This window comes from Dunckerocampus dactyliophorus, chromosome 16 (genome assembly GCF_027744805.1).
Source record: "Dunckerocampus dactyliophorus isolate RoL2022-P2 chromosome 16, RoL_Ddac_1.1, whole genome shotgun sequence".
In the NCBI taxonomy this organism is placed as follows: domain Eukaryota; kingdom Metazoa; phylum Chordata; class Actinopteri; order Syngnathiformes; family Syngnathidae; genus Dunckerocampus; species Dunckerocampus dactyliophorus.
In genome coordinates, this window is record NC_072834.1 from 1,585,573 (window position 1) to 1,612,500 (window position 26,928).

At 40.8% G+C, this 26,928-nt stretch overlaps 1 protein-coding gene across 2 annotated transcripts in view; it reads left to right on the top strand.

Annotated features, from left to right (window-relative positions):
* Positions 1 to 580: 580 nt before the first annotated feature.
* The window catches only part of cltca (clathrin, heavy chain a (Hc)), a 36,464-nt gene continuing 10,116 nt past the window's right edge, over positions 581 to 26,928 (top strand). For both annotated transcript variants that reach the window (XM_054754840.1, XM_054754841.1), the window contains exons 1-19: positions 581 to 873; positions 7,702 to 7,909; positions 12,337 to 12,605; positions 13,193 to 13,354; positions 13,455 to 13,568; positions 13,782 to 13,955; positions 17,418 to 17,615; positions 19,265 to 19,465; positions 19,595 to 19,747; positions 19,839 to 19,961; positions 20,663 to 20,800; positions 20,887 to 21,051; positions 21,174 to 21,354; positions 22,341 to 22,504; positions 24,945 to 25,070; positions 25,158 to 25,300; positions 25,686 to 25,920; positions 26,008 to 26,130; positions 26,750 to 26,895. In XM_054754840.1, the coding sequence (XP_054610815.1) occupies positions 832 to 873; positions 7,702 to 7,909; positions 12,337 to 12,605; positions 13,193 to 13,354; positions 13,455 to 13,568; positions 13,782 to 13,955; positions 17,418 to 17,615; positions 19,265 to 19,465; positions 19,595 to 19,747; positions 19,839 to 19,961; positions 20,663 to 20,800; positions 20,887 to 21,051; positions 21,174 to 21,354; positions 22,341 to 22,504; positions 24,945 to 25,070; positions 25,158 to 25,300; positions 25,686 to 25,920; positions 26,008 to 26,130; positions 26,750 to 26,895 (3,065 nt within the window). In that variant the 5' untranslated portion in view covers positions 581 to 831. The remainder of the gene's footprint in view (positions 874 to 7,701; positions 7,910 to 12,336; positions 12,606 to 13,192; positions 13,355 to 13,454; positions 13,569 to 13,781; positions 13,956 to 17,417; positions 17,616 to 19,264; positions 19,466 to 19,594; positions 19,748 to 19,838; positions 19,962 to 20,662; positions 20,801 to 20,886; positions 21,052 to 21,173; positions 21,355 to 22,340; positions 22,505 to 24,944; positions 25,071 to 25,157; positions 25,301 to 25,685; positions 25,921 to 26,007; positions 26,131 to 26,749; positions 26,896 to 26,928) is intronic.

Genomic DNA, 26,928 nt, shown 5'->3' on the forward strand with positions numbered 1-26,928 from the left:
GCATTTTGTTTTACATTGAGCAATAAAGGTAACATCCTTTGGTCATAGAAATAGTGGATGTTAAAAAGGGAAATGAGGACTCACTTAACCCAGCACGTACTATGCTGAACTGAGCAAAACAGATGTTACTCAAGTAGAGCTGCTTCCAGTGGAACCTTATAGAACACAAAGCAAACAAACAAAAATAATCATAAAAGAATGCAACTTTCAAACAACTATATGTATTTAACGGAATACAATGTCTGCTGAATTGATACTTTCAGGTTTACATGAATTGAATGCCTGGCTTTTAAGGTGTGATCTAATTGGCCAAGACAAACAAGTGTGCAATTCGTATGACGTTCATCACATTGACGAATGATGTGGCAAAAATCAAGGCGCGGGTAAAAAATAGTTCCTACAATACAATCTATTTTTATAGAGTTGTGTTTTCAACTTCTGCATCTTACTACATTTTTTAAATGAAATTTTAAAATAATATTAAAGTAGTGATATGATGACAACCGCGGATGCCGGAATGCACTTTTTTTTAAGTGTCACTCTGTATTCATCCGCCTCATTGAGCACTTCCATTTCCGGGATGTTTTCTGCGCTAGCTAACCTCCACCGCCATTGCAGATCCAGGGAGTCGGTGTAGCCCGTCGTTCGCCAGTGGAAGCTCGCAAGTATAGCGCCAAGTAACGATTGTAAAAATACCATCACACCGACAGCACTCTCACTTGCATCGTTAGAACTTCAAATTAGAGGCTCCCTGGCTGTCCGGCTAGGATCTGAGAGAAGCCGTAGTTTGTTAGCTTTCGAAGAAACCGGAGGAGAGTGAGCGGAACCGCCATGGCTCAGATCCTGCCAATTCGATTTCAAGAGCACCTGCAGGTGAGTGGGTGGATTAATACTTATGTTTTTGTGTGGAATGTTTCATTAATTCGCACTCGGTGTGATTTCGCTTGTGGCACAAGAGACTTCCCGGTCCGAGTCAAACATTGCTAACAAGTAAAGTTAGCCTCGCGAGCTATGCTAGCTAGCCGGACTGGGTGGGTGACGTTTATCATAGTTAGCATCTAGCCTTCTTGCTAACACTATGTGAGCCGCTGATCGTTTTAATGTGGCGCAAGGTTACTCTTCAGAGAAAATGGTCGACTGTGAGTACATTACCAACCGTTGTTTTTTCAGATTTTTGCTTAGCATTTAGGTTCTAGCCTATGGGGCAGTACTTAAACGACGTACTCGTATCACCGCAGCAAGTTGGCGATCTTACGCGCATCCGTTATTGTAACTGTATATGATCGTTGACTGCCACACTACAGTAATCAATTCTCCTGATCTTATTTTGTTACTCCTATCACGAATAATTGTAAAGCTCTATGTTACATGATCAAGTATGTCGGAACGCCCTAAAACAGTTGCATTAGCAGGACGGTCTACTGCCTCATGCAGATGAATGAAACGCCAATCCTCGCGTTCTTCTTTGAAATGAGGCCAATCATGATGAATGATAGAGCAATAATGTATTACTGTCATCTTAAAAATATTCGACGCAGTAGGTCCTGTCACTGTCATAAGTGGTCACGTTTAATTATCAAAACGTTGCCGATAGGACTCTTATTTTGCCGTTAACAGGTCTTAATAATGGCACGTCAGACTAAAATATAGCATTTAAATCTTAATTTAGGGTTTTTTTTTCCAGTTTGCTCACTGTATAGTAGCTGTCAGTGTTCAGCACACTTGAACAATTTGCCCTTTTTATACAGCCATATACATCCCGCCTAGGGTCTCTCACAATTGGGAGAGATGGGCCAGTGCTTGGCAGGAATGGTCATCAGCGTTTCCTAAGGGACTGCGATCTATTTGTGGTGGTGGGTTGTGGGGGCAGGAGGTTCATCAAGCATCATCTAATTTGCATAGTTGTTTGTGATGCATGTGCATGTAATTTTTTTTAAAGGCAAAAAAAAAGTTACATATTTATATAAAGACATCTTTGTTGTTATTAGGCATGGGCTGCTTACCAGTTTCAAGATATACCACGGTGTGAAAAAGTCACTTTCAAAACCACAAAAACTATTCGTCCTACCGTTCCTGCGGTATGAGAGAAAATGGAGGTCCAGCGCAACCACTATGTGGAAATATTTTCTCATGTCCTGTGTTATTCCTCGCAGACGGAACTGGGCTTCGATGTGTTGAAACCACAAGCGTGTGCCATGTTTCTAAAAGTCAGGCATAGATAGCACTGGTGTTAGCTGCCTCGTTGGCGCCGGTACAGCCGCACTGTTGTTGCCATTGTTGGTCGACATATTACTCAGGTTGAGGGTCACCAAATGTGGAGTCTAGGGCTACGTTCACGCTGCAGGTCAATTCTGAGTTTTTTGCTCATATGTGAACTCTATCTGATTTTTTTTTTCATGCCAGTGTGAACAGTACAGTTCCAGTTAAAATGCTAAGACACCGGATTGTAATGTAAAATGGTGTGCTGGCATTGCTATATGCATCATGTTGGGTGGTCATCGGTGACGTCTGTGTAAAAGAGAATATACAATCTCTTGGGCTCGCTGGCAACTATCACTAATGCATGTGCTACATTATGTTTCATCCTCGTTTCATTCACTGCATTATTCCCCACAAGACGACCCTCGAGTTTGCAAAATACACTGTTTTTACACTGTACACTATACACTACTTTTTAAGGCGTTAGCTGAGGTTTTCCCAGAAACCATACTGCAGTATATTATCTTAGACAGTCTGCATCATGCATAGCTTGTCCTGCATAAAGGCATATCAAAGTAAGGGATGTGAGTGCTGAATAATATCTTGGCACTAAATATTGCACTGATCTGGGAAGAAAATGGTAAATATAATAGCAATGTTGACATTAAGGATGGGAATAATAATCATTGTCAATGAATGGACGTATAGGAATTCTGTTGATTTGTGTGGAATCATGAATTAAACGCTTCTTGAAGCAACTGAGGAAAGAATGGAGAGTACGACTTATCTACAACCTACAATCTTGGCTAGTGTGATGTCAGTTATGCATTTTTTAGGGCATTTTACGTTTTGTTCTTAAAACTAGTGTTTTGAAACATTTCCTTAGCATTCTTGAAAAAAAATAAATCAATCGATTTGTTTTTTGATTAGTCGATCAAGGTAGTGTAGTGAACAGAAATCCCTGATGCACATTTTCAATACTTGCACCAGTGTTTTTTTCCTCCAATCTGTTGCAGAAGCTAAGAATCACCTTCCCCTTTTCGCTCTTTGCAGTCATGTGTTGTCAGCCTGTGAACTTGCTAAGCTTGCGTTTTATATATCATCCATTTATATAGTGTGGTGTTCACTACTCTTAAAGAGCTTTAATTGCCAGGGGAAATGTGTTTTCCTTAGCACCTGCCATCTCTGCATGTTTAATTTACAATCTCACCGAAGTGCGTACATTCCTCGCATTTCACAAAATCATTTTTATTATTTTTTTAACATTATAGAAATGAAACGTTGATATACTTCAGAGCCGAGGTTCCCAAAGTGGGTTATGCCAATTGTAGTAGAGGGTACGTGAATAAAAATTAAAAACAATTAACACTTAACACTCACCATTACGAGTGCGGCTGAACGCCTCACGGCACAAGGAGAACTGGGCAGAAAGGAGTCAGAGCAAGAAATGTTCATTGCTCTGTGTGCATTATATGAACAAATAAGCAAGTTGGATGGTTATTTCGTACATTTAGAGTGTTTAATCATTTATATTGGTGTTCCAATCCCCGCACGCCGCAGCGGCAAAACCTGTCACTCAGAGGAGATTCCCCCGAAAATTAGGCTTTATCATTGGTTTTATGTGTTTTTGTACCTGGGATGCTGCTTTATTGTGATTGTTAAATGTGAAGTGAAGTGAAGCTCAAATTCAGCCTATTCAAACGGAAGGATGCCAACTTTAGACCGGAATAAAAGATATGTGGGATGATTACTTATCTATTTATCAGTGCTCATGCAAAACTTTATCAAAATGTGACCATGCACAATTCACTTACTAAAAAAATAATTAACCAATTAATTATGTTCAATGTTTCAAGTTGAATAAGATAAAAAGATTTATGTTTTTGAAGTGTGTGGGTGTAGCGGGTACCTGGCTTCAGGTGAAATGTCTGAAGGTGTACGCCACTGTAAAGTTTGACAACCACTGCTTTAGAGTAGTCCGTGTACTGCTTCACTGCCATTATTGTCTGAATAGCTGGCAACACAAGTGAGCACAAAGCTAATTGTGTCCTGCCCACATTCAAACATGACGGTGGGACTGCATGAATACTGCCAGCATTAAGAGCTCTGGTTCATTAATTAAGGGAAACAAGAATTTATTTTCATATTTCTAGACTGCTTTCAGAGCGGTACACTGACTACTCTAAAGTAGGTAGATGTGTCAAATTCACCAATCCAACCTATCACACACACACAGTCCAAGTTGGGTTTTGCGTCATGCATTTTACTGGTGCTGTTGAACAGGTACTCAGCCATGCTCTAGTAGTGCCGCATCTATTAACTCAGCAACTTGACTTGGCAAAATGTGTAAAAATAAAAAAGCCAATCATGTCATGTTAAAATGTTGATTTACTGTACTTATGCTGTAATAATAGTTTATACTTCTACAAGGTTAGCATTTGGCCTTTGAACTTTGCTTGGAACAGCCCAGCTGATATCTCGTGACTGGCCGGGGAGCACACAGATATGCCGAATACTTGACATTGAGCAGCATCGAGAAAATGTCAGATAAAAGGCTTCATTTGGGACAAAAGTGAAACTAGGGGCCACAAATCATCTCTTCAGAACTGGTCTTGGAAGGAGATAACTCTAAAAATGCCTGCAACTCTTCCTCTCCCTCTCCTGTTGCTTGATCTAATAGTAAAAGCGGTCCTCTTGCTACTTACTCTTTAGCTGGTCACATGTCCTTAGTACCACATGGCAGTGGAGGAGGCAGCCGTTGGCAAGCCTGTTGCAGTCTTCACGGACAATAGTCCCAAGTTTCCTGTTGTGGAATATGGCTGTGAAGTGGTGCAAGCCTCAGCACATTACATGGCACATCCTTCCCTGCCCCCCTTGAACTTTACATGTGATGGACATACGCAGAGCTTTTTAATGCTGAGCAAGATGTTGCTTTCCTTTTTTGAAGGAAATGATAAGCAGTCCCAGTTCTACTGGAGGTGTCAGGAATCATATCTCAAAGGGGGGAACGCGGGGGTGACTGGATTCATCGAAGAGATGTATTTTGAGCTTCCAGCTGTTAATATACACACAGGTTTATTATAACACAAGTCAGAGCTGTTCAGACCACCGCTTGTGTGCCCGCATATTTGTACTGAGAGGTCCTTATGGTAGCATTACTTACCTCGGTCTCCAATCCGTCCTGCTATATCATCTTCTTCTCTGGTACACCATGTGTGTATGAGGTGTTACGTGGTGGCCTGCCACAAATACATTTGGACCGCCACAAATAGATTTGACGCTACTTTTTAAAAATGTTCTATTTTTTAATTTATTTAGAAGGTCGTAAACAGGTTTTCTATGCTCTGTGAAAATCTGCCATTTATAAGTAGCGAAAAATTACTTATCACGGTGACGTCTGGAACCAATTAACTGCGATAAACGAGGGATTACTGGACTAAAACTGAGGCACCCGTAAGTCAATAACTTAATGTTGTGTTGTTAAATACGTTTTAAAAACATGAACTAATGGCAGGTACTCAGAGACAGAAAGTGAAAGACGGAGCACATGGTATCCCTTTGAAAAGTGTTATGTAACTTAGAATAACCACAACTTTGCATCATCCAGCTGCAAGCCTCAGTTTGTTTTCTTTTTTTCATGAAAAAAAAACAAAAGGCACCATTAAACCATGAATTAGCAGTCTTCAGTGTCATCCTCTCTCTCTACATGAGAAGGGATAAAGAGGCTGCTTGCAACTGGCTCAAGATTACATTTTTTTTTTAACCCCCCAAAAAAATAGACCACCACCACTGGCTAGCATATGCTACCAGTAGGGGCTGAAAAGAGCAGATTGAACGTATTTTTAATTTGAAATAGTGAGGAGCTTGAATTCAGGCCAAATGAGATGGCTGCCGTTCATGGTTGTCACTCCGGCTGTCTCGTATACACGCACGGTACATGTCACATACACCAAAGCAGTCTCAGAGAAGCAACCAACATTTTGTAGTCTTTCTGTTATGATATATAATTTTGTTAGTTGCTAAACTTTGCCAAATGGCTATCATTAGCTGACAACAAACATTATGTGCCTGTGTTTTACGTGGAGCGTGGCCTATGTGCTTGGAGTAGGAAGAGGGCAGGATATCATTCTTGAAGCACATTTGAAAGCCGCGTAACGGTTGCAAGCTGAGCTGTCCCTTTAACTCTTGTTTGGATTTTGCGTTTAGCAGCTCCAAATCAAGGACCATTGCTGCTCCTCCAAATGTATGATAACACCAACTGCCACTGCTTATCAATGAGAGCAGTTCAATTTTGAGTTTTTGCTGCTGTCCTTCCCTTTTCTGTCTGGTGTTTTAATACATATTCCCAAAGGCGTATTGTCCTCAACTGTGGCAGTTATGAAAGAGTATCTTCAACTGTCTGGATACATTATAACTTTCAATGTGTGACTGTCTGACATGGAACTATGGTAAAAGAATGTGGGTGTGTGCTGTCATAAAGTCTTTCCATTTTCTTCATTCCTAGAAATATGGTGCTTTCTGATTAGAATCTGTAATTTTTGTCACAGAAGTTGCCACAGTGGGAACGGCCAGATATCGAATGAGTCAAGTTATCATCATATTTCAGTAAAAATGGATTTGTTTCCCTGTGGATTGTAACATTTGGCACAGGATTAGCTCTCCTCCCAGTCCAGTTTAGTAAGTGCTATGACTGCCACATACTGTAACTCCACGAACTGCTCCGACTCAGCGGTCATGGTGGCCCACAATGCTGTTGTAGAGCACTCGTCTCCCAACCTGAAGGTCAAAGTAATGCTTGAACAAGATACTGAGCCCCCAGTTGCTCCTGCTGCTGCGTCATCAGTAGCTGAACGAAGAGACTGTGTATAAGTGCCTTTAGTAACTTGAAAGTAAAAACAATGAAAAACAGTGGTGAAAAGAAACTTTAGGCTGTTTGATCACTACAATGTGTAATAAATTGTTCACATTGTCTAATAAACTCTGCACCCAAAGACACAAACCCTGTCCTTGGTATTTTGTCACATGTTGGTAGTGTTCATCATCAGTTTATTGCTTTTATTGCACAACACTTTTCTTGTGTGAGTGCACCCTAAATATTGACTATTAATTGTTTATTGCAAAAAAAAAACAACCACTTAAGTAAGTTATGTTTCCCCGCATCTTTTCCTCCAATTTTAAAAGTTGACTCTTTTATTATTGTTTTAACGTCGTATTAAACTTCCATAACACGTCAAGAGCCAATCCAGCTCTTGAATTTTCTAGCCAGGGTGTACTCACTGTATTCCCTTTCTAGAGATTCCCATCCCTACTGGTTTTATAGCCAAGTAGACTGGTCCTGCCTTTATTTATTCCAGATGCAGCCATTCTTGATAATCTGTCACGAGAGGGCCTATTTGCTTAATTTTTGTTCAATGTTGGACCAGACACGACTGTGCAGCATGTTTTCATTCCCATATAACTGTAACCCATTTCTTTCTTTAAAAATTCTGTGCCCCAATTTAGCTCCAAAACCTGGGCATCAATCCTGCCAACATAGGTTTCAGCACTCTGACGATGGAGTCGGACAAATTCATCTGCGTCCGTGAGAAGGTTGGCGAGCAGTCTCAGGTGGTGATCATTGACATGGCCGATCCCAATACACCCATCCGCAGGCCCATCTCAGCCGATAGCGCCATCATGAATCCAGCCAGCAAGGTCATCGCACTTAAAGGTAAGGCAGTGTATTTACAACGCGGTAGTAATCAGATCTTTATACAAGCCCTTTAGCACAGTGGTCCCCAACCTTTTTGAGCCCACGGAAATATTAATGTTATTCTCATATGCCAATGCGTAAAACAAAGAAAAGCACAATATCAAATTAAAACGCTATTAAACACAAGATGATTGTGATTTATTTTTAAGTAATGCATTATCTCCAAAATGGATAGACATTTAATTTGACATACAGTACATTTAAAACTATAAGACGCTACTTTTTTCACACATTTTGAATCCTGCAGCTTCAACAATGATGCAACTCATTTATGGCTGCTACAGAACTACAGATCCCATGACGCTTAGTGCAGATTCAGGAAGTAGTGAATTGTAGTAAAGTGGATCACATTTTGAAGTCTTATGCATAAATCGTGTTTTGATCTGACAAAATTACTACAGTACAGTAGAATCACTACAGCTTCTGTTTGGACCGCAGCAGCTGTTGAACCCACCCACCGATTTAAATTTGGTGGGTGCGGCTTATTCGGATGCGCTCAATAGTCTGGAATTTACGGTAGTTTACAAAAAAAAATTTTAATGTAAAATTTTATTTTAAAAAGGTTTGACTCTCTTATTGCATAGGAATGCTTTTGCATTCCCAGCACAGGTCCGTGGACAGGGCCGAATTGGTGATTGGGGACCCTTCCTTTAGCCTTCAGCCTGACATTTTTCCTAGCAATATTCCATAAGGAAAAAACGTTTTGTCAGTATCCATAAAAATCCAGCTAATTCCATTAGGTCGTTTTTATCAGCATATACTCTTCAACTTCATCTGAAGACTGGGGGACAATGACAAGTATTTGCAACCATTGTTGTCCCAAGCGGTCTTTTAACTGGACAGCGGTGCAACATTTCTACAACCTGCACAACCTTCCTTTTTTCGGGGGTCTACACTTGATCTTTTGAGGAATTTAAAATCAGTGTCTTACTGCATACAACCTCAGCAGCAATGGCACCTTGCAAGAGAATTGTAATGAAGCAATCTTGCCACGTTCAAAGCATTTTTGCCGTTTTCATCACGAGGTCATGGTTTTAAACTTTTGATCAGCTGTTGCGCAGACTGTTCGAGTTGAAATGCATGTTTTCTGTAAATTGCAGACTTTGTTTTTTGACCAATTTCTAATCCACAGCCATGCAAATGTCAATACTTGTCATTTTCCCCAGGTCTTGGGATTTTGTTGAGGAGTGTATATGTTTAATGAACATTTGTCCTATAACAATTTGATATGCGCATATTTTTATTCTTTTTGTTCAGCATCCATGATTGCTTTGACTTTTTGTTTGTGTTTGTCTTTTCTGTGTTCTTTGTTTTCCTTACTGCTTTCTTATGTGTTTGCAGACGGTGAGTTAAAATTTACTACAACATTGTGGAAGCGAAATCCTGTTTTTTTTTTTTTTTTATCTAGACACTTCTAAATTATTTAATTTATTCAGTCATCCCTGCTTCGGTAATAAACGGAGCAGAAAGACACGAACAAGGTTTTGGTACAATTTCCTTAAAGACCACCAAAGCTGTATTTTTAAGTAAACAGGATTTAGCTTTCATGACCTTATAGCTTGCTGGCATTTCATCATTTTTATTTGATGTAAACGTGATTGATTGAGAACCTATTTTACATATGGCAATGGTGTCATTTTAATTCATGTTTTGGCTTCATTTTCATGTTAAATCCATGCCATCTATCCAATATGTTGCTGGTGTTTCCTCACTTGTTTTTAATATCTTTAATTGATCATATTTTGATACACCTACATGCACCTCTCAACTGAAAGGATACAAATTCATATTTATTAATGCCCCCGTTCCAGTGTAGATGAAGTTAGATTGCACCGTCAAAGCAAGGCCATCAAGATTTCTAAGAGCCCAGCAACTTGATGCAAACCAACTGCTTTCATAGCTGATCCATTCGGATTGTGTGGCCAACATACTAACTACTAGGCCACCATGCAGCCTGATCTTAACATTACTTTTAAGAAAAGTACAATGAAAAAATATGACTATATATTGCAATCTACTCATTTAATTTCTACAACGTCAAAACCCTTCTGCACTCTGTGTGTATGCTAGCAGCCCCGCCTCCCCCACTTAGACAAAGAGACTGTATGACTCACTCCATTCGTGCAGTTGTTCTATAGACAAGGCCAAGGCGCAGAAACCAATGCACAGAGTGAACTCTCTTCCTGCCTGTTAGGAGGCACGCACATGGCAGTATATAAGGCCGGAAAAATTATCCAGTTCATTTTCATTTATTGTGTGATTAATTGATCTATCGTCCCAGGCCTAGGGCCCAAGAAACATTTTTTTTTTCTGAACGAGAAATCTTGTCACGTTTTAATCTTGCGAGATCTTGTGACATCCCTAGTTGTCAGGCTTCAAAATTCGGGTGTCGGCCAATAAAAACATTTGCTTAATATGAAAATAGTTTGTGAATAACTTAGATGATCTCTGTTTGCAGTACTGCTCTTTATACATAGTGAAGCATCCTCTCTCATTATGACCATAATGATCCTTCTGACAGTGAAGCTAATCATGTGATACACTATGAAGCTGAGGAACAGTCACAATGCACAATACACAAACCACTTCAACAGCTGATCATGAATGACTTTAATATCCCACTGTGCTTGCTCTTTGAAATTTGGCTGCTGCTGCTGCAAGTGGTCTGTTTGCCTCTCGTGGCTTAGTGATGGCAAAGTGATCTTGACACTTGTGCTGTTTCGCCTTGGTCTTTGCATTCTCACTCTGTTAATGAGTATTGAATAATAATGAGCAAACAAGGAAGTCACGCTGCTTCTTAATTCATCTTACCCTCACAAAATTAACTCCTAACTAATTAACTCAAGGTGAGTAAAACTAACTTATTTTTTCTGTCATTTTAATGTGTAAGTTATTCAAACAAATTAATGTACATTTCCCCACCCCTTAACCTCCTTGACATAAGTCTCACTGTCACATTCCACTGTTGTATTTGAGATGTAGATGTGTGAACCTCGTAGTCGGGCATATGTGAGCTTAAATCAGCCTGTAAACGATGTACCGTAGATCACCGCTATTCGCAGGGTTTATAATTCCGAGACCACCCGCGAATAGCAAAGGCGAGTAATTGAGAGTCCCCTAAAAATTTCCATTTTTGACAATCTTAAAAACGGCTGGATTATGTTGCTACATCAAGACGCCACCGTACGCAACTTCGGCTTGCTCCTCCCCCTCCAAACCCTCCTTTTCGCTTGACGTTGCTCCTCCGATTTCACATCAACGTGTATGATAAAAGTGACTGTTGTGATTATTGGATTAGATTCAGCTCCCATTTCTATTCAGTTGCCATTGTTTGCTCATGACAAAGGAAGCTAACAAGCTAAATGCATCGAAGCACAATCCAGGTTTAAGCCATATATGCCTCACACATTTTAAATGATAAAATGTATCACCACAAATTGATGAAATGCAAGATGATAGAACAGATTGAACCAGAGTTATGTGACGACTAGCACTACAGCCGCGCTTCTGTTCCCCCCTAAAGCGGCTGGTATGCTAGTAAATTAGGTTATAGAATATTGTGATCAGAGGTGTGGACTCCAGTCACACTACTTGGACTCGACAATATTATCAAAGACTTGCAACTCGACTTGGACTTTGACAGATTTTCAGTGAATGTGTTAAGTAAAATGTGTGCCCATTCAAAGTATTCGACTAACGTGATCGTTATGTCATTCATCCTGAATGAATCCAAAATCCTGAATGCTATGTCAGCACTTTTTTTTGTGACTTTGTCTTGTCACACTGCTCTTATTTTTATTTTTTAAAAAGTTAATAGAAGGCATTCTATTTCAAAGTGCTTATGACTTGTAAGGCGTCAAAAAGTTTGTCTTGTCTTGACTTGATTAAAGACTTGAGACTCACTTGCAAAACACTGACTTGCTCCCACCTCTGATGGTAACTAACCAAACACTTAGTTTGTTGATACCTGCAGTGCATTCAAATATTCGTTTTATTTATTTTTTGACAGCCTTAATTTGATTTTGTCCTTGGACAACTCACGTTATGAGAACTTCATGAAAAGTGTTCTAAAAGAGTGGAGCTCATTGAAAATATTTGGCACAGGAGCACTTTCTATATCCCTTGCTTGCTCTCTTATTTTGATTTAGTATTAGTGCATTAGTGCCATTTCTGACTACAGCATGTATGTTATTCCCGATCTGTCACCACAACATGGTTGCCTGATTATCTTTTTATTGCCTCTGATTATTCAGTTTCACCCAGTCTTTTTCTATTAGAATTTGCTGTTTCATCTGTACAGTATGTGTGCTTGTGTATGCACAGTTTATTATAAACTGTAATGGTGGTTGGGTCTGGCTGTCTTGCCTTCTTTCTCCCTCATCTAGCCGCCAAAACCCTTCAGATTTTCAACATTGAGATGAAGAGCAAAATGAAGGCACACACCATGACCGATGACGTTACCTTTTGGAAGTGGATCTCCCTTAACACAGTTGCACTTGTGACTGACACCGCTGTCTACCATTGGAGTATGGAAGGTGACTCACAGCCCATCAAAGTCTTTGACCGACACTCCAGTCTGGCGGGCTGCCAGATTATCAACTACCGCACTGATGCCAAGCAAAAGTGGCTCCTTCTAATTGGTATCTCAGCCCAGGTAATTCATCACGATTTTCTTGTTGTAAAAATAACCTCAATAAAGCTAGTAAATACAAAATCATTATACTTTTAATGTGATCACACATTGTGTTCTTCACACAAGTTTCGGGTGAAGTTTTGCACTGAACTGCAACATCATAAGATGCCGCACGGCTGACATCACTACTCCCCCTTGCTACATTGTTAGCATGTTGGCACATGCTGCTGTTGTGATCACATGGGCTCTGCATGCTGGAGAGTCTGGAATGGACTTCTTGTATCGTTTATATCGGAGATTTCAGATGCAGCCTCATAATCAGATTTTGTTTTTTTACTGATATCACACTAACATCCAATATCAATATCCAATCAGGACACCCCGAGTCTTGACTAAGTACCCCACAATCTGCAAAACAGACCTGGCATGAATCTGGTTACTTGCTAAGGTCTTGCAAAATCTGCTGAGATCTGTGACTTGAGAGGAGAGGCATATTTTTTCTGAAAATATGGGTTTAATTCGCAATTGTCCTACTTCAGTGTCATATTTAGTAGGCCACCAACTTGCAAAATAAAAGCTGACATGATTCTTGTTTGCCGTTTTATTAGCAAAATCGGGTGGTGGGAGCCATGCAGTTATACTCTGTGGATAGAAAGGTTTCACAGCCTATTGAAGGCCACGCAGCCAGCTTTGCCCAGTTCAAGATGGAGGGGAATGCTGAGGAGTCAACCCTTTTCTGCTTTGCTGTCAGAGGCCAGGCTGGTGGGAAAGTGAGTGAATGTCATGTAAACAAATTGGAATGTGATATGCATTTGTCAAAAAAAAAAAAAAACAAAAAAAACAACTGACCATCATCCCCCCCCCCCCAAGTTGCACATCATTGAAGTGGGAACACCACCAACTGGCAACCAGCCATTTCCAAAGAAAGCAGTGGATGTGTTCTTTCCTCCAGAAGCCCAAAACGACTTCCCTGTTGCCATGCAGGTTGGGATCACTTTTTTTTGTGTATTTGTCTCAAGATGATGCACAGCACTACTTCACAGCTGCCGGATGTCATTGTCATTAAGCACCTTCATTGCTTCAGCATAAAATGACAAATTTCCATGGATTTATTTGATGGAATGGCTGTTTGCTGTGTGAATATAGAAAATGAGCACATTTTCAAATTTTTAACACACATTTTTTTCCCCTTAACAGATAAGCTCAAAGCAGGATGTGGTCTTCCTCATCACCAAATATGGCTACATTCACCTGTATGACTTGGAAACGGGCACCTGCATCTACATGAACCGCATCAGTGGAGAGACTATCTTTGTCACTGCCCCTCACGAGGCCACCTCAGGCATCATCGGCGTCAATAGGAAGGGGCAGGTAAGTAGATGAACTTGTGCTCATAAATATAATATAAATGGAAGTAATACCAAAGTGACACTTTTCCACAAGTTTCTATTTCCGCGTCATGTGATTGGTGTTAGCAACTGAGACATTAAGTGGTCGTTGCTTGTTCAGTGGAGGGTAAACAAACGCTTTACAGCACTTATAATCCACTCCTATCTCCTTCTGAATCACATTCCCCATTGGTGACCCTCGATGTGAGAAATATGTCAACAGACAACTGCGACAACAGCACGGCCATGCCAGTGCCGCTCAGTGCTAACAAGGCAGCTAACACCGGTGCTATCTATGCCCGGCTTTTGGCAACACAGCCCATGCCCGTGATTTCATCACATCGAAGCCCAGTTCCGACTGCAAGGAATAACACTGGATGTGACAAAGTATTTCCATATAGTGGCCGTGCTGGACCTCTACTCTTACATTCATTTACTAGTTTACTAGTTACTCATTTAACTAGTTTTTACAAACTACCATTAAGCTTATAAACTTGGCAAATGAATAGAATTTACAGCGAGGGTTGACTACTTTTGAGTTCACTATCACATACTGTAGTCAAGGCAGGCATGTTTTTCAAATGTGACTGGCCGGTTGTAATGCAAATGACCACAGCATCTGTGTTTTTGTTTGAGTTCCTATCAGCACACACTGCCTTGTAGTACGGCTGTCAGCAAAGCATTGAAAATTATCCAGAGATCCAAAGTGTAGTGCGTCACTTAAAGAGAGGGCTGCGTGTTGTAAGGCTGAACCAGAAAAGAGAACTGGACCCAGCCAGCTGATGAAGAAAATTCCAGCCAGGCCACACGGCACATGAATAATTGAGGAAGACGGGAAAGCTGATCCGAAGGCAGGGACTGATCTCGCTGTATGTCGGAGCAGTGAACTGCGGATGTGTGTGTACACCGCACATGCTCACAAACAGGTCTACAGCAGCAGCGATCTGGAAAATAACTGTCCCTGTGTCTCCAGTTTGCGTAAACGGCTTTTCATCAATTTTGGTAACCTGATACAAAGTAATGTCTCAGGCTGCCACTTGCAGAACACAGGTCATATTTGAAACATTTATGTTTGGATGGAGCAACTAAACAGTGAGATTCTTTCTATTACCATGTATTTTCACATTTTTTTCCTTCCTGCTTCTGTGAGTATTACATTAAAAAAACACTACTTTTGTTATTGTTACTAGTATTTAATATTAAAATTAAGCCAACAAAACCTTAATATCAGTCAGCATCAACTCTGACAGAGAACAAAAATGGTGGTTAACCATAGAGATACGCAGATTGCTGCCTTGACTATCCTTCACAAGGGGACTTTTTAGTTCTAGTGGAGGGAAAAGCGTTGGTTAAAGCTTCAGCTCAAGATGCCCACCATCAGCTAGCACATGATTTGAGTTGAGAGGTGTAGCCTGGCGCCTTCAATCCTCTTAGTGGAGGTCCTCTCATCCAATCACAATGACTGTCTGATCTTTTGTATCAGCACAGCATAAAACAGCCTCTCGTTGGAGAATTTTGTGTTTATTTGGCTTGGCCGGCTGTCACTTGATGCTACAGCGCTCGTCAGGGATTTCTTTGATTGTTGCCCTGTCTTTAGTAGAGTATGTCATTCAAGGTTGAGTCAGCGTTCAGGCTATGTCCACATCACCACAGGCATTTTTAAGAATGCAACTTTTCCTCAGCGTTTTGACCTTTCATAACGTGTTGCATTCTTATCTCATATTTCAATAAAATATTTAAAAATGAATATTCTGATTTTGATGTTCAATGATTGATGTTGTATTGTCCAAGCACTGACTAGCATAGAAGTGCTTAATACTAAACATGAATACAACATGCATGCATACCGTGTGTAAATATTAATCAGGGCTTGCGATATGGTCTCATACCAAATATTAGACACAGCTCTCAACATGATAAGATGCAGTGACGCACCGCAGCAAACAACGCCCTTGATCATAAATATACAGTCATCGCTCGCTACATCGCAGCCTCACTCGATGGCGGTTTTCCACAAAGTTATTATTATAATTAATGAATACATGATCGCTGTTTTGTGGTTGAATACGGCCTATTAGTTTAAAAAAATATATATACTTAAGCAAAGTGTACTTTTTTGTGCCTAAATTAAGCCTCAAAAATGGCTAAATAACTAAATTAACTAAAACAAAGACAAGGCAGAAGAAGCATTCTGATTGTGAATGTAGTACGGTACATTAGCCACTAGGATGTTGGTGTTGGGTGAGACAAGCTCCAGAACAGACATTTACTGCAAGTTTTACATTTTCTCACAACAGGTGCAATAATAATAACATAATAATCATAATTATAATGTGGGCTAGTGTTGGGGCCATAACCCACAACAAGCTAAAACACAACTTTCCTGTCCTCCACACATCTGTCCGCCCGCCACAAAAGTCTCCTAGGGACCACATTTACTGTGACACACATGAGCAGTTTTATTCACGTCTTAAATGGCTTATTTACTTTTATTATGTGGACTTTATTGCGTAATATGAGTGTAAAGCCATTTAAAGTCGCCATTACAACTCATTGATGAGACAATGGCCACCGCAGGAAGTACGCAGTCCAGAACAAACTAAGAACTGCAAATGTGTGAGTCTGTTATCTTATTTATGTCAGTCTTATTTTCTGTGATTATATCTACTATATTGAGTAATACAAATGCAAAGGTGACATTAGGGGTGTTATTTCATGTCTAGAGGGCTCAATAATGTTAAAACCCATATTTAGAAGACCGTAAAGAGGTTTTTCTATAAATATTCCATGTATTAGCGGCCCGGTCTGGAATCAGTTAACCGTGATCAACGAGGGGCGACTGTATTATTAAAATTAATGCTGTGTCAATCAAAATTGATATTGTGCAGGTGGTTGTTTGTGTACTCCTATTTCAGGTGTTTTTGTTCCTATATTGAGTTCCTTCCGCTAATTAGTAGAAGAATGAAGTGCAACTCCTGCTGGGCGAGTCTGTAAAGGGGTTCAACACAGACAGTCTTTCTCCTTAGCTCCCCCCGCCTCTCGCTTTCCCTCGTGCCACTGAGCGGCAGCCGCTCCTTTCAGCTGCCTTTTCCGCGCACAAAAGCCATGCGTTACACTGACCCATTCGGAATACATTTGCAGTCAGTGGGCACAGCCCAGGCCCAGACAGAGATTTTGCGCTATGTATGCGCCACTGTGAGATTCAGCAAGCAGGGTTTGCTTTAGAATGTGATTAAGGTATTTGTTAGACACTTGCAATGTTTAGTTAAAAGGCCATCCAGTACAGCTTTGTACTCTGCGGACGGCAACATTCCCTCGACCTAAATATGTCCTGTGTGCTGTCAGAAAAGATGTTCAAGGCAAAATAAATAAAACAACTAAGCACCTTAGTACTATGAATTTTATTGAAATGTTGTCTCTGTCTCTGTGTATCCATTTATTCTAGGTGCTGTCAGTCTGCGTGGAGGAAGAAAACATCATACCGTACATCACTAATGTGCTGCAGAATCCGGATCTGGCCCTACGTTTGGCTGTCCGCAACAACCTGGCTGGCGCTGAGGAGCTCTTTGCTCGCAAGTTTAACAACCTGTTTGCAGCTGGCAACTACTCCGAGGCTGCCAAGGTGGCTGCCAACGCACCAAAGGTATTCCTTCTATCAGCATCGATGCCTTCCTGTCATATTGTGACCTGCTATATTGGGAGTCAGGATTCTCCCGAGGAGTTGCTTTTCATGGGTAATCCAAGCAGTTGTCATTAACGATTTAAGGTCAACTGATATTTAGAAGCAGTGTGCATTTTAATAAGACTAATCCCACACATCTTCTCTACTGCATTCAATAGAGAGAACCTGTTTACACTCATTCTATCAAGGGCCACATAGTGACAAATGAAAGGATTTGTAAACCAACTCATGTATTTATGCTAAGAAGTTATATTTCAAGAATAAAACCTAAATCTCAGCTTTGTGATATAGGTGGAAAAGTGCATCAGTATGAACTTTGCTCTTTTCCCCCCCATTTTTGCTGTTTTTTAAAAATTTTTCTAATTATTTCAACATTCTTCTCAAATAATCTTCATAAATTTTCTTTTCTGAATATTTTGACTTTATTCCTATATTATCATTTTTCCCCTAACCTAATTTTCCAACAACGTTGTTGTTAGATGAGCTTTTGAGTCTTTGGTCTTTTTTTCGAATTTTGCTGTTTTTTTTTTAATCCTCCAAAAATTCCAAATATTTTGTTTCTCATATTACGAATCAAAAAAAACCCTAAAATGAAATAATTTATTTCCTAATGTTACAAGGTCAATCTGTTCATTTTACAACTTTTTTTCCCTTTAGAATCCAACTTGTTTCTTTTACTACGTAGACTTTATTATCGTAAAAATACAGCTGGGTTTCTTCCATTTCTGCTGGGTTTTTTTTGTTTGTTTTTACTTTCTTCTTAGAAATTTTCCTCTCGTAATTGTGGCTTTATTTCCATAATATTTTGACTTTATTCTTGTAGCGTTCTAACTTTTAGTGCAACCTAATTTAATTTTCCAAAAATTATAATTTTATTTGTTTTGTTTGTCATAATAATCCAACTTTAAAAAAAAACAAACAAACAAAAAAAGTCCTCCTTCCATTCTGTTTGAGGTGGTGGGTTTTTGGCTTCTTACTTTGTTCTGCTCCCCCACTCATTTTTATGCCCTTTGTAAAGTTCAGAAGAAATAAATTGAAGCCTAACTAGGCAACTTGCTAGATTTTAGTTGTACACGCATTGAAGAAGATAAGATGTCAGACTGGCTGCCCTGAATGTCAATCGAGAGAAATGTGTCGGTGTTTTTTTTTTTTTTTTTATGCCTTGTGATCTACCCACACTACCTTTGCGATGGATGTGCTGGGCACCCCTGCACCATAATATTGCAATATTCCTGATGGCGTTGCACCAAACTTCACACGTCTTTTTTCCATTTTGATTTTTACGGCAGCCACATTCATCGTCAAACTAGTCGGGCCTGAAAGAGTTGTGCCCTCCAATTGCTGGCAAGTAGTGAAATATATCATTACTGTTTGATAAACCACTTCAACATGGAAAGCAAGGTTCTCAGCAACCGCTCATCTCTGTTAGTAACAGGACCAGATCAGCAAGAGAAGGACTTCAACGCTGCCATAAAATGCTACCATGCTCACCAATTACATTTGTTAGTTTGTCCGTCTGTGAGCACAGGCTTTCTAAAAAGAGAACTTTTTGTTCTGGAGGTGTGGTCCTTAAACGTGCTGTCTTTTCTGTTTGATGGTTTTTCTCACAGGGTATCTTGCGAACCCCAGACACCATCCGTCGCTTCCAGGGCGTGCCTACTCAACCGGGCCAGACTTCCCCCTTGCTGCAGTACTTTGGCATTTTGTTGGACCAGGGCCAGCTCAACAAGTTTGAATCCCTGGAGCTTTGCAGGCCCGTCCTCCAGCAGGGGAGGAAGCAGCTTTTGGAGAAGTGGCTGAAGGAAGACAAGGTATCCAAGATCATAGTGTATTGATATGAGTTATTGTCGAGTTCTCCACCAGTGTATGTATATTAGAATATTATGTTATATATTTGGTATTTACAATTCAGTGCTGATGTTACTTGTATGATGTTTCAGCTGGAGTGCTCAGAGGAGCTGGGGGATCTGGTGAAGGCCGTCGATCCTACCCTGGCACTTAGTGTCTACCTGAGGGCCAACGTCCCAAACAAGGTCATTCAGTGTTTTGCAGAGACTGGTCAGTTCCCCAAGATTGTGCTTTATGCGAAAAAGGTATGTTCAGCTGCCCGGTGCCATCAGCTAAAAATAGCCCAATTGAAATGTTTGATGATAAAACCTGGCAAAATTGTATTTTTTCTTCAAGGTGGGCTACACTCCAGACTGGATCTTTCTTCTTAGGAATGTAATGCGGATCAATCCGGAGCAGGGTCTACAGTTTGCCCAGATGCTGGTGCAGGATGAAGAGCCCTTGGCTGACATCACACAGGTCCGATAAGGTTCAGTACGTACAGGTGGTACGAGTTCTGTTCCTAGGCTTTGATATAAGTCCACCTCTGGTATAAGTCAACTCTTACACCTAAATTATACCTAAATTAACTCCAAAGTCACTCACGTTGTACGTAAAACATGTGAAGGACATAAAACACAGTAATAAAACACTAAATACAATAATAAGACCACTACACTGCCTATTTATTACGATTGCTTTTACAGGATCAGCAACCTGGCAGTTGTGTGTACTGTAGTGTTAAATGTTGTGATTTCCAACTATGAATGTGACGTGTCCTGACCTGGCATGGCTGCGTGCGGAGAGGACAGTTGAGTTTGCAAATGTTTTGGCACTGTTGGGTTGTTTTGCTTTGATTGTTGATGGACCACCTCCTCGCCATCCTGACGATGTCTGAGTGGACGTGACAACACGATCTTTATCCGTAATGATAGTTGCGATTGAGAAAAGTACAGCCACTATTGAGCCACGCATTATTCTTCCACGGCGCACCGCACTGTAACTAGTTCCCGAGTGAGTCACTTGTTTACCGACCAAAATGAATTCATCATGTTTAATGAATTTCTAGCAGCACATTTGTAACCATGGAACAGAACCACCTGTGTACAGGTATATACCTGTACAGTACAGTTTTGTTGGTACAAAGTAACTGATGTCCTCATCTTTCTGTGTTGGTGCAGATTGTGGATGTGTTCATGGAATACAACCTGATCCAGCAGTGCACTTCATTCCTGCTGGATGCCCTAAAGAACAACAGACCATCAGAAGGACCTCTGCAGACCCGCCTACTGGAGATGAACCTAATGCACGCTCCACAAGTACATGCTTTGCAGAAAGGGTGTGAAGTCATTAGAGCCTGGATATTGTTTTTACAAACATTATTTTTGCTTTGTCATGAATCTAGGTTGCTGATGCCATTCTGGGCAACCAAATGTTCACCAACTACGACCGCGCACACATTGCCCAGCTTTGTGAGAAGGCCGGGCTGCTGCAAAGGGCGTTGGAGCACTATACTGACCTGTATGACATCAAGCGTGCTGTGGTGCACACACACCTTCTCAACCCAGAGGTAGGACTATTTAAATCATCTTCTGATTATTCCTTCCCCAATGACGAATCTGATCAACCCCTGAGGAGATACTCCACTGCATGCAATATAACCAAAACCACCTGTCTCTCTTCAAACTCCAGTGGTTGGTGAACTTCTTTGGTTCGTTGTCTGTGGAGGACTCTCTGGAGTGCCTCAGAGCCATGCTGTCAGCCAACATCCGCCAGAACCTGCAAATATGTGTGCAGGTGGCCTCCAAGTACCACGAGCAGCTCACCACGCAGGCTCTCACGGAGCTCTTTGAGTCCTTCAAGAGCTTTGAAGGTGAGAGCCTATACATCATTATTCTACTACTTTATTTTCAATCTTATTTCTGCTTTTGAAACCTGCTGACCACCTCCCCTTCGTCATGTGCTCAGTCATGTCCTCAAAGTATCAGTTGAGCAATTAGGCCAGAACAATCAGTGGTTGATTGGTGTCTAAAATAATGTTGCTCTTTATCTTTATGAGTGTCGAAAACAAGTCGCGTCCACACTGCGCTGGATTAGTAAATATCCATCCTGCATCCAGACGGGAACGAGTAACTTAGTGAAAATGATGTAATACACAAGGCACACCTACATGTGGCGCTGTGAACAGATACGCAGGCCGAACCACGTAACACAAACAACCATAGAAGAAGAAAGAATGGAGGCGCATAAGTCCGTCGTCTTCAGCTTTTCAAGGCTTGTGGAATTACATATGCCTCATTTTGGGAGTATACAACAAGAAAACACTGGGAGAAAGTCGACTGCGGTGAGTCATGACACTTGAAATATTCAGACATGATGGCTTGTCTGGTCACGTGACTCTGACGTCATCATTGTCGTATTGCCTGTCTACACGGCAGTGACAAGCTGGCGTTTTCAAATTTTCCTACTCTGGGAGCCGCTTTAAAAAAAAACAGTTTCAGGACCCCCAGAACGCGGTTTGCGTGTGGATGAAACCATAAAATACTTTGCCGTTTTGACCTGAAAACGTTTCCGTATGGATATCCCCCAATAATAGGCTTTTCCACCTATATCACAAAGCTGACATGCACTTTCTTCTTGGGGTAAAGAAAAATATATATACACACACACACACACACACACACACACACATTCTTAGCATATTTACAAAATATCTAATTGGCCCTTGCATCCTTTTGTTTTTCAGTATGTGGCCCTCTGTGGAAAAAGTTTGGACACCCCTGATTTAAGCCATTTATTGGCGTGTATACATCCTTGACGCTCATGGTCTCGTGTGAACTGTCTATCTGCATCTCTCAGGTCTGTTCTACTTCTTGGGCTCCATCGTCAACTTCAGCCAGGACCCTGAAGTTCACTTCAAATACATCCAGGCTGCTTGCAAAACAGGCCAGATCAAAGAAGTGGAGCGAATCTGTCGTGAGAGCAATTGTTATGATCCTGAGCGCGTCAAGAACTTCCTGAAGGTAAACCTTTTCAATGTCTTTGTATTTAAAAAGCGCTCCGTCTTTTTGTCATGAATGCATTACACAATAAAATGTTAAATAACACGTTATGGAGCTTTCAAAAATGAATTCCCATTGTCACTCCCATCATTCATATTCCAAACTAGAAAACCATCCGTCATTTTTAAACTAGATGAGTATATCATAGTCACGATAATGGCACTTACACCTGAAAGCATTTTTATTATTTTATTATTTTGGTCTCAAGTCTTCAAGCAACTATCCTGACAGAAGTGCCTTTTTTGTGCTTTTCCTCTTTTGTCTTTGGAATGGGCAGGACATGTATCAGGTAAATCTGTATCCCCACAGTAAAGGAGCTCTCCCTTTTTTGTTTTCTTCCCTCCCCTTTAACTTGAAGCAAAGGATTGAAACTGGGATTTGAAGTGTATATACTATCAGTCCCTCCAGTATTTTGCAGGCCTGTCTTAAATGCCTGATTTTGCGGGAGCTTTTTCTTTAAAAAAAAATTGCAGGATTGCGCCAAACACACTGGAAATTTTAAGCAGCATGTGTACCGAAGATGACTCAATAATGCAAAATCAAATATTCTCAGACGACATACTGTACAAGTGACACTTCTGCTGTACACACTGTTGTAAGCTGACTACTCTAAAGTGTATCCAAGATTGTCTGTTGTAAAGTCGTCCCTCATTTATCGCTGTTAATTGCTTGTAGACTGCGATAAGTGAATTTTCGCAAAGTAGGATTCAATATTAATAAATTGAATATTTTTGTAGTTAGAGCATAGAAAACCTGTTTATGGCTTTTTAAATACGGTGTTTACCATTATTAGAGCCCTGTAAACATGAAATAACATCCCTATAGTCACCTTTACACTTGTATTACCCTCGTATTATAGTAGACATAATAATAATAGAAAATAAGCCATCTAAGACGTAAATAATATTAGAGACTCACATATTAGCACTGACAGCTTCTGCGGTGGTTAGTGTCTCATCAATGTAACGTCACTGACACCTAGAAATCAGTGTAGAATACTACACTACTGTTTATGGTTAAGGAGAGACTCACTTGAATCACTTTATTAACAAGCAGAGAACACACATGCAGTGAACGTCCACACGGGAGTTGCTGTCACATCTTCTGAATGCTTTATATTTGTATTTTCATTCATTTTGACATTTTTTGGCTTGAAAATGCTTAAATTATGCCAAGAACACATACAATTTGCTTAAATGTGCATTTTTTTCCTAATAGGCCATATTCGCAAAATATCCACAGAACAGTGATTATTTATTACAAAAATGCCATAGAGCGAGGGCATGATATTCAAACTGTGATGTACCGAGGGCCGACTATATAGTGTAGCTGACCATAAGCTGACTCCACAATCCAAAATCAAACATTCTCAAGGGGCATACTATACAAATGACCCTTCTGCTGTACACTCTGTTATACAATGACCACTCTTAAGTGTATCCAAGCTTAATTTCTGGTGTGTGTATGAACTTGTCCCTCCAACAGATAATGTGTACTGTGGAGTGTACACGCACTTTTGTGAGAGATACTGTATATGCACATATGCCCAAGGCAGGTTTGACACCCCCCCTATATAATGGAATCCTTTTATAATGGAAAGCAAGAGATGATAGTTATAATGATAAAAGACGGGTTATATAATAGTCAAAATCCACAAAGTCGGAATCCCGCATGTATGATACCGAGTGCGGATAAGAATTTGTCAACGTGCAACCATGTTGAGACAGAAATGACAAAGGACGAGGTATAGACCTGTTCTACATAAGCTACTCCTACAGGATCGCGTCATTGCTCAATTCTGGAGGGTGTGATAATATACTGAGACGCGACCAATCCATCTATGCACAGGGGATGCAACAAGTACTCTTGTATTGTTACTTGGTCCTAGCTAGCTGTTGGATGATTGGTGTGTGATTGCAGTCTGTTGAACAGAGTAGTTTCCTGAACTGCATATGTGAGCTGTATGTGTAAGTAAAGATTTGTGGTGTTTGTGTCCAGTGTTTAATCGTGCACTAGGAGCCTCTCATCTGTGCAGCATGTTATTGGATTATACGAGGTGCACAATCCCAGTTTGTTAATCCTGTGTAGATAGATGGTCGCAGTGTCAGCACAGCAGTGCATTGTGGGTTCAGAGGACCTCTCAGCTTTCTGTCTCTTAATGTATAGAAAAAGTTACAACGTAGTCTTTGTTGTAGTAAAAAGCCCCACCTCCTTTGATACAGTGTTGAAAAATTAAATCTTACATGACATATCTGATCAAGTTGAATTAAACCTTGTGATAGTAGTAAGGCAGTTAGGTTTAAAAAAAACATTTTAAGCTTTGTGGATTAGTCTTGCAGGTTGGTTGTGGTTCTAATGAAACTTTTTTTTTTTTTTTTTTTGCTTATGTTTGCATGGACAGGAAGCTAAACTCACTGACCAGCTGCCGCTCATCATCGTCTGTGACCGTTTTGACTTTGTCCACGACCTTGTCCTCTATTTGTACCGCAACAACCTGCAGAAATACATTGAGATCTATGTTCAGAAGGTAAGGCTCAAATGACTTGTTTAACTACATTGTTAGGGATACTTTGTTGGCACATAATGCCAACCCAAGCGTTTTCTGTGTTTCTAGGTGAATCCAAGTCGTCTGCCTGTTGTGGTCGGTGGTCTCTTAGATGTGGACTGCTCAGAAGATGTCATCAAGAGCCTCATTCTGGTGGTCAGGGGACAATTTTCAACTGATGAACTGGTGGCTGAGGTGGAAAAGAGGAACAGGTACGGAAACAACATCAATTTACACAAAAATGGAGATAGTAGAAGTCTTACTCTTCCAGCCTTGACTGTTTCCGAGTGCACCAATCAAGACACACGGTTATACACACCATCATCAACCACCTGGGCAATAAATTAGAATGGAGAGTCTTAAGGCCAGGCTCTGTCATCATACGTGGCTATCTTTAAACATCACAATTGTTCTCCTGAATAGAAAGGCATACATCAGGGGTGTCCAAACTTTATCTAGTGAGGGCTACATAATGACAAATGAAAGGCAACAAGGACCGCTTTGATATTTTGTAAAGCAACACATGTAGATAAGCTAGGAAGTTATACACCTGGTATATATTCTCACATCTGTGTGTATCTTTTTTTCTTTTCGAAGACTGAAGCTGCTGCTGCCTTGGCTGGAGTCTCGCATACACGAGGGCTGTGAGGAGCCGGCTACCCACAACGCCCTGGCCAAGATCTACATTGACAGCAACAACAACCCTGAACGCTTCTTGAGGGAAAACCCATACTATGACAGCCGTGTGGTGGGCAAGTACTGCGAGAAGCGAGACCCACATTTGGCCTGTGTGGCCTATGAGAGGGGCCAGTGTGACCAGGAGCTGATCAATGTGAGGCTGGATTTCTCTTTTTGCTCATTCCCATTTTGTTTCCCCCTTTTCCTGTAACATTACGCTGTTTTTCCCGTGCCCATACAGGTCTGCAATGAGAACTCTCTGTTTAAGAGCTTGTCTCGTTATCTTGTACGTCGCAAAGATCCCGACCTGTGGGCCAGTGTGCTGCTAGAGACCAACCCTTACAGACGACCACTTATTGATCAGGTATTGCCATTGAAAGATTCTGCTTTTGTTCTGAAAGATATTGTTAACTCAGCGAGGCTTAAGTTGCGGCAAGCTCCCCCACTTTGTTCCTCCTCACCTCCTTTTGGTGAGGAGGAACATAGTTCTGTTATTTGCTGGGGTCTCTTTAAGTAGAGTATGGCTTCTCAAAACAATATGCGTTCAAGAGAGTAATAGATTTGCATCACAAAACAGTAGGTGACAAAAAAGTCAGACCTCTCAGTGGCTCTGTTTTTTTTCCCATCGTATTACTGTGTTCTCGCCAGTCCATTATTGTGTATGTGTTGCACAGCGGAGGAAGACTGCTGCGATGCAAGTGTCCCCCGTCGCAGATGGTATTTAGAAAGTCAAACATGTTTTCTAACTACAAAAATATTCTGTTTGTTAATATTGAAGCCTACTTCACAGAAATTCACTTATGGCGGTCGGGTCTGGAACCAATTAATCACGATAAACGATGGGTTACTGTACTAGCATTTTCTTTTTCTAAGCAAAGCAGCCATATGAACAGTATACACACTAGCTAGTGGCACTGGCTCGTATTGCAGAGGCAGATTTCCAGCACCACTCCTTCCCACAGCCTTGCCACTCTGTCTCTCAGGTGGTGCAGACAGCACTGTCGGAGACTCAGGACCCAGAAGAGGTGTCGGTCACAGTGAAGGCCTTCATGACTGCAGATTTACCAAATGAGCTCATTGAGTTGCTGGAAAAGATAGTGTTGGATAACTCCGTCTTCAGTGAACACAGGTGTTTACTTGCAGCATCCACAGTGGTGTTCAA